Raw genomic sequence first — 7,918 nt, 5'->3', positions numbered from 1 at the left:
AATCGCCAGCGTCGTCACGCTTTTATCATTTATTTCACAACTTATTCAACACAAAACGGCTCCTGCTCGCCAAAGTTGACTGTGTTCTCAAGAAAACATTGAAACTAAAACTCTCAAGCTCACCGCTCTTGGGCGCGGTGCGTTCAAGTACAGCAAAAAAACGTCCGCCACATTAATAATAATAATACATTTTATTTCTAGAGCGCTTTTCAAACCACACAAAGACGCTTCACAAGAGACATGGAATTACAGTACGATAAAAAGGTATTAAAAGGATAAAAAAATTAAAATCACAATAAGAAGAAGTAAAAATATAACAGAGCTAGGGGTTATGGTGGGTAAGAAAGAGTGAACAGGTGTGTTTTCAGTCTGGATTTGAAAAGTAATAGGGTAGATGCGAAGATCTGGGGGTAGGGAGTTCCAGAGCTGGGGGGCACACTGACTAAAAGCTCTTGAACCAAAGGTGGAGAGGGGGCCGGAAAGGGGAAGAATAGTGGTAGAGCGAAGTGAACGGGTTGGATTGTTTAGACGGAGAAGATCGCAGAGGCAGGGAGGGGCCAGGCCATGGAGTGTTTTGAAGGTGATGATGAGGATCTTGTAATTGATTCTTTGTTGACGGGAAGCCAGTGAAGTTGACGGAGGATGGGGGTGATGTGGTGTGTTGCGGGGGTTCGAGTGATGAGGCGTGCTGCTGGAGGGACAGCACTGTTTCTGGAGGGACATTAGTACACGATTCTTTACATTATTACAGGGATAGTAATTATTATTGTTATTATTATTCCGATTTTTACTTATAATTTATTTGTTTTGCTATGTGTAATTGCCATTTGTAATAGTACCAGCAGCAGCAGTATTTATTAAGAATTTTATGTAGGTTTTTGGGCTGTGGAACGAGTTAATGGAATTATAATGTATTCCTATGGGAAAATCCTGCTCGACATACGACCATTTCGACTTACAAACAAGGTCCTGGAACGAAATAACTTCGTATGTAGAGGTACCACTCTATATTCCTGATATCAGAGCACAGTGTAATGTGCAAATAAACGTTCCAATCACGTGAATAAAACTTTGTTCATAGTTATGTTTTTTTTCTTCAATCACAAGAGACTGTCAACTTTTGACTTGTTTTTAGTACACCTGATTTACCACGGTTTAAACACAACATGTATCCTCAGATACAGAGGCGGACTTGGCAATTTTGGGGCCGAAGACGAACATATCCAGGGGCCCTCTTCATGGGTCAGGGGCAGTGTTGTTAATCTTACTGAAAAAAAGTAATTAATTATAGTTACAAATTACTTCTCCCAAAAAGTAATTGCGTTAGTAACTCAATTACCTGAATGTAAGAGTAATTAGTTACTTGGCAAAGTAATTGGTGATAATTACTTTTTTTTTTTCCCCCCCTCAAAAAAAAAAAAAAAAAAAAATTGGCCACTCTATGTGAAGTTTTTTGTGAAGGTTTTTGGTACAATTGGCCCGAGCCCAATTCTTGACCCAAATTTACCCTTTACCCTGAATCAACTGTTAAAAGTTGTTAAAATTGCTGCCATTATTGCATTTGTTCCCTTCTCTCTACTTTCGACATATGAAAGTTTTAAAACTGTTTCATCATTTAAAGATAGATTCAAGTCAAGATTTTGCCGATTTAGAAGTAGTTTAGATAAAAAGTTACTTAGGTTCGCTAGGAAGGTTCTCTACAACAGAGCCGTCCTAAAAAGTCTACTGCTTTAAGATGGCGGCTGTCTACTAACGCATTTAGTGCCATGCAGTGTTGTTAATTTTACTTTAAAAAAGTAATTACAGTTACAAATTACTTCTCCCAAAAAGTAATTGCGTTAGTAACTCAGTTACCTGAATGTAAGAGTAATCAGTTACTTGGTAAAGTAACTAGTGATTTTTTTTTTTTTTTTTTTCTCAAAAAAAAAAAAAAAAAACACAGGTCACACAATGTGAAGCTTAAAGGGTTTGGGGGACAATTGGCCCTAGCCCAATTCTTTACCCTCCACTTAACTAGACACAAGGGTATTGCGATAACTAGCTAGTAACCTTTGCTATGTGTGGAAGTCATTTAAAGTTGTGAATCAATCGTTAAAGTTGTTAAAATTTCTCCCGTTATTGCATTAGTTCCCTTCTGTCTACTTTAAACATGTGTAAGTTTTAAAACTGTTTCATCATTTAAAGATAGATTTAAGTTAAGATTTTGCCGATTTAGGAGCATTTTAGATTTTAAAAAATTACTTAGGTTCGCTAGGAAGGATCTCTACATCAGGGCCTTCCTAAGTTCCTGAGAGGTCTACTGCTTTAAGATGGCGGCTGTTTACAAACGCATGTAGTCCTTAAAACATGTTGGCAATGCAGCAGTGTCTGTCATTTGCATCTAGTTCTATAATATGATATCTACCGTGTCATGTGGGCGTAGTTTGTCGGCTATAGCTGCAGTCAGGTATTATTGAAGCCACCTAGCATCGCGGTTGCAACGGCGTCTTCCCCACTCCTGCTCTGCTCTCGTCCCCGTGAGTCCGTTTCTCTCAGACTTTTTTTTAATTCAACCAACTTAGTAACGCATAGTAACGCACGCCTTTCCCGCCTCAGTAACGGTAACGGCGTTGCCAAGATGAGAAAAGTAATTAATTAGATTACTCATTACTGAAAAAAATAACGCCGTTAGTAACGCCGTTATATTGTAACGCCGTTATTAACAACACTGGTCAGGGGTTATAAAGGTGAGAAGGGTGTGGACGAAATATGTTCTGGTACACTAGGGCTGTCCTAAACGACAAATTTTCTCCTGGTTAGTCAGCCGACTAGTTTTACGATTAATCAACTAATATAATAATTTTCTTTTTTTTTTACTAATTTAGCAACGAAATTTTTGTTGACGCTTATTAATTCTCAAAAACTATTTGGGAACACTTAAATTCTTAATTAAAGTACATATAATCATGTAAATAACAATAATTATGTTAAATGCTGATAGCATTTACTATTACTAGTGCAAAAGGATGAAAAGAAAACAGATTCTGAAAACTGACTTTGCCTTTCCAACATTATTCAAAACAATTCTTAAAAAAAATTCTAGCATTATTATTATAGTATACTACTATATATAATAGTAGTATCATAATAATTATTATTCACTGCCAATCATATTTGTCATGAAGATATTTGTCATTTGAAAGCTATTCTTAGTGGAGAATCTGTATTATGTAGTATTTACTTAACATATCATAGTATTAATTCTGAAGTATGTGGGATTAACTCCAGAAATCATTATTTATATGACGAACATGAGGTGCTTTTGCTGTTAACCAGCTGTTGAGTGTTATTGTATGACTGATTGGAACTGTACTAGATTGCTTCGCCACAGGGTGTCGTGTATTTTATGTTTGATGTGAAGAAGAAGAAGAAGAAGAAAGTTAAAAGAGGCATTAGAGGTCTGTTCTCAACTTCTCCCTCACTGCACTTCAGCTCTCATGGAGAGCACATTCGCTCATGTGTTCGAGATAAACCATAGCCGACGTGCAAAGTAGCAAGTGAGCTGTCAAAATAGCGAGCTTAGTGGCGTGAAAACTGCGGGAGAGCTAAGTGAAGCTAACGAACAGTTAAGCGGAGCTAAACGATGCTAAACGGCGCTAAATGAAGCTAAGCGACTGATACTCAGTCCGTCGTCGTGGAACAGTCCATTGTAGTGCGTGTGTGGATGGGAGAGATAATATAAATGCAGCATTCAAATGGCTTTCTTTTTTGTTTTGTTATCTGTTTGTTTGGTATGCTGACATAATTATACATGACGAATAGTTGTGGGTACTGCTGGCTCCGGTGGCCCAAGCCGTTGCTGGTTGGGGGCCCCCTACTGGTTGGGGGCCTAAGGCGATCGTCTACGTCACCTGAATAGTAGATCCGCCTATGCTCAGATATACAAATACGGATAGCATATATGCAAGTGAACGTCATTAATTTGGTAAGTGCTGTAAGGCAATGCCATGTTTGATAGCAAAATACAGTAAAATTCAGATATACTGTATATTTATATTGTGTTTTTCTTTTCATGTTAATAATTATAAAGCTTCAAGAATAATGAGTCATGGAAATTTCTCTGCATGCAGATTGTAAAGTAAATATTTATGTGTAATTCCCTGCACAGAACAAGCTCACATATATTTATAAATATTTTTATACAAAAGTCACATTAATAACAAAAAATATGGAGACATTTAATGCATCGCATAATGTTGGTGCCTTAAATACATTAGTAATATGGTCCCAGAAACATTTATCTGCTTTCCTGAATGTGTTCTCTCCATGTGTAATACAGTAGTGGCCAAAAGTATTGGCACTCCTGCAATTCTGTCAGATGATGCTCAATTTCTCACAGAAAATGATTGCAATTACAAATGCTTTGGTAGTTATGGAGGTAGATTTGTGTCTTTATTATTTAATCAAAAAAAAAAAAAGTTGCTTCAATCAAAATATTTATTTTTAATCAAAGAAAAAGTAACTTCAATCAAAAAAAATGTGTTTGAATGCAAAAATAAATTTGAAACTCAAAAAAATGGATTTGGAACCTATTTTTCTTTGGTTTGAAGTTTTTGAATTGAAACAACTTTTTTGATTGACAAAATCAGTGACCACATTTTAGCCAGGACATTTGTGTCTTTATTATTCAATCAAAAAATAAGTGGCTTCAAAAATATATATATATTGTTTTTCAAAAGAAAAATCACTTAAATCAAATTTTTTTAAAAAATTCAATGGGAGAAAAAAAGTTTTTGAATGTGAAAAATTATTTGAGACTCAGAAATTCTCATTTGAACACTTAATTTTTCATGGAAACTGTTTTCTTTGATTGGAGCAATTCTTTTTGTGTTTGAGCCATATTATGGGTAGGACATTAGTGTCTAAATCATCCAATCCCAATAAAAGTTGCATCAATCAAAAAAACTATTTTTAATCAAAGAAAAAAAATCACTTGCAAAATGTTTTTTTTTTGGGGGGGGGGGGATATTTTTTTATTTCAAATACATAATTTTTTTATTGAAGTGTCATTTTTTTTTAAAAAGCAAAAAGTTAAAAAAAAAAAAAAAAAATTTAAGTGGAAAAAGTTTTCGACGCACTTTTTTTTGAAGTGGAAAAAGTTTTGAAGGCACTTTTTTCGATTGAATCATTTTGACACAAAGATCCAATTTCAATGCTACTTCCGACATGTTTAAGTGGCAGGTGACTACGCCAATGGCATAAAAGCATGAAGCAAGAATAATGGCCACCAGGGCTCCATCCAGCCATTGGATTCTGCTCGAGTCCAAGCCGAAAATAGGGCACCGGTACGGCGGTGTGACATTGGGATCTCACCGGAGTCCCCGCGACGGGCCGGACAAAAGTATTGGCACCCTCAGCCTAATACTTGGTAGCACAACCTTTAGACAAAATAACTGCGAACAACCGCTTCCGGTATGCATCAATGAAATTCTTACAATGCTCTGCTAGAATTTTAGACCATTCTTCTTTGGCCAACTGCTTCAGGTCTCTTGAGATTTGAAGGGTGCCTTCTCCAAACTGCCATTTTCAGATCTCTCCACAGGTGTTCTATAGGATTCAGGTATGGACTCATTGCTGGCCACTTTAGAAGTCTCCAGTGCTTTCTCTCAAACCATTTTGCTTTTTGAAGTGTGTTTTGGGTCATTGTCCTGCTGGAAGAACTATGACTACTAAGGGAGACACAGCTTTCTCACCCTGGGCCCTACATTATGCTGCAAAATTTGTTGGTAGTCTTCAGACTTCATAATGCCATTCACACGGTCAAACTGTCCAGTGCCAGAGGGAGCAAAGCAACCCCAAAACATCAGGGAACCTCTGCCATGTTTGACTGTGGCGACCGGGTTTTCTTTGAAGGCCTTGTTTTTTCCCCCCTGTAAACTCTATGTTGATGCCTTTTCCCAAAAAGCTCTACTTATGTTTCATTTGACCAGAGAAAATTCTTCCAAAACGTTTTGGCTTTCTCAGGTAGTTTTTGGCAAACTCCAGCCTGGCTTTTTTGTCTCTGGGTCAGAAGTTGGGTCTTCCTGGGTATCCTACCATTGAGTCCCTTTTCATTCAGACGCCGACAGACAGTACGGGTTGACACCGTTGTACCCTCGGACTGCAGTACAGCTTGAACTTGTTTGGATGTCAGTCTAAGTTCTTTATCCACCATCCACACAATCTTTCGTTGAAATCTCTCGTTGATTTTTCTTTTCCGTCCACATCTAAGGAGGTTAGCCACAGTGTCATGGGCTTTACACCAATTTATGACACTGCGCACGGTAGACACAGTAAGATTCAGGTCTTTGGAAATGGACTTGTAGCCTTGAGATTGCCCATGCTTCCTCACAATTTTGGTTCTCAAGTCCGTAGACAGTTCTTTGGTCTTCTGTCTTTTCTCTATGCTCGATGAAGTACACACAAGGCCACAGAACAGAGGTGGGGTCAACTTTAATCCATTTTAACAGGCTGCAAATGATTTAATTATTGCCACCACCTGTTATGTGCCACAGGTAAGTAACAGGCGCTGTTAACTACACAAATTAGAGAAGCATCACATGATTTTTCAAAGGGCGCCAATACCTTTGTAGGCCCATTTTTGGAGTTTTTTGTAAAAGGATAATGATTAAATTTTTCCCCCTGTTCTTTTTTGTTTTTTCATTGCAAGCAAAATAAATAAAAATATTACTACCAAAGCATTTGTAATTGTAATCATTTTCTGGGAGATATTGAGCATTATCTAACAGAATTGCAGGGGTGCCAATACTTTTGGCCAGCAATGTACTTGCTAAGAGATGCAGTGCAAGATTACAACATAAAAAAACAACTAGATATTTGGAAACAACATCTCATTATGTACCAAAGCTGATTGTCTATGTTGTAGTTGTGGCAATAGTAGGAGTGAAGCAGCATGTAACATGTCCTTCCCTGATTGATATCAAGATCTTCGAGGTTCTAGTGCATGAGAGAGCTGGGTTAGCACTTTCTGATTGTCGATCACACTGAAGTGACGTACATAATGCCACACGTCAGGGTGGCTCTTGTTCACCAGTGGTGACTCAGAACCTGTGCGGAAAACGTAGTGAAAAGAAACAATTAATCACACATAAAATTATGTGATTTTTTTGTACACTAGTCTTTTTCTTCACACAAGACTTTATTATGTTTTACATATTTTTCTTAGTAGTGACTTACTGAATGGTTGGCTCCGACAATATCTCACAATCTTCACTGTATTTGCTATCATCCGCTAGGTAACGAAATTATACAAATCAACAACTACTGTTAACAAAGTATTACTCTTAACAAAATAATTAGCTAAATTCTTACCATTTTCTCAAAGTTGACCAAATTTTCAATAAATGTCTTGTTGCCCTCATGAATGAATGTCATATCTGAAGAAAGAGACAAAGGAAAGAAGAGTTTAAGCCCAAACAGGATGAACTGGTGTGACAATAAACACTTGCTGACCTTTTATCAATAGCGGCATGAAAGGGATGATGGGAGCTTCTAGTTTAGCAACCAGCAACCGGTACACTCTATGGTTTCTGGATGGGTCCTGTCAAAAATAGTCACTGTGTTAATCCATAAAATCTGTACTTCTCTCCGTCCATCTGTCCCATGCAGCCCAGCACTAATACTTTTAAATGAGTGGAGCTGCCTCACTTTACCATCAAGTTTTCAAACTCGCTGTACGACTTCTTGAATTTGCTCGGCAGTTTCTGGAAACAGAAAGAAGCCCATCAGAATCGGAATCATCTTTATTGTCGTCGAAAAGTACCAACCTCCCAGGTTTGATTCAGTCTGCTCACTGCTGGGTTACTAAGCCCCATGACGATCGCGAAGAAGGCATTCAAATTACTGTGCTGCTTGCAGCTTCGGCACACAAAAAAAGTAA

At 37.6% G+C, this 7,918-nt stretch overlaps 1 protein-coding gene across 4 annotated transcripts in view; it reads right to left on the bottom strand.

The window, feature by feature from the left end:
• Positions 1-6,550: 6,550 nt before the first annotated feature.
• The window catches only part of rapgef4a (Rap guanine nucleotide exchange factor 4a), a 57,005-nt gene continuing 55,637 nt past the window's right edge, over positions 6,551-7,918 (bottom strand). For all 4 annotated transcript variants that reach the window (XM_057852439.1, XM_057852440.1, XM_057852441.1 and 1 more), the window contains 6 exons: positions 7,806-7,896; positions 7,692-7,742; positions 7,492-7,579; positions 7,351-7,415; positions 7,216-7,270; positions 6,551-7,086 (listed from right to left, as the gene is read on the bottom strand). In XM_057852439.1, the coding sequence (XP_057708422.1) occupies positions 6,959-7,086; positions 7,216-7,270; positions 7,351-7,415; positions 7,492-7,579; positions 7,692-7,742; positions 7,806-7,896 (478 nt within the window). In that variant the 3' untranslated portion in view covers positions 6,551-6,958. The remainder of the gene's footprint in view (positions 7,087-7,215; positions 7,271-7,350; positions 7,416-7,491; positions 7,580-7,691; positions 7,743-7,805; positions 7,897-7,918) is intronic.

This window comes from Corythoichthys intestinalis, chromosome 12, assembly GCF_030265065.1.
Source record: "Corythoichthys intestinalis isolate RoL2023-P3 chromosome 12, ASM3026506v1, whole genome shotgun sequence".
In the NCBI taxonomy this organism is placed as follows: domain Eukaryota; kingdom Metazoa; phylum Chordata; class Actinopteri; order Syngnathiformes; family Syngnathidae; genus Corythoichthys; species Corythoichthys intestinalis.
This window is presented reverse-complemented; position numbering and strand designations above follow the sequence as displayed.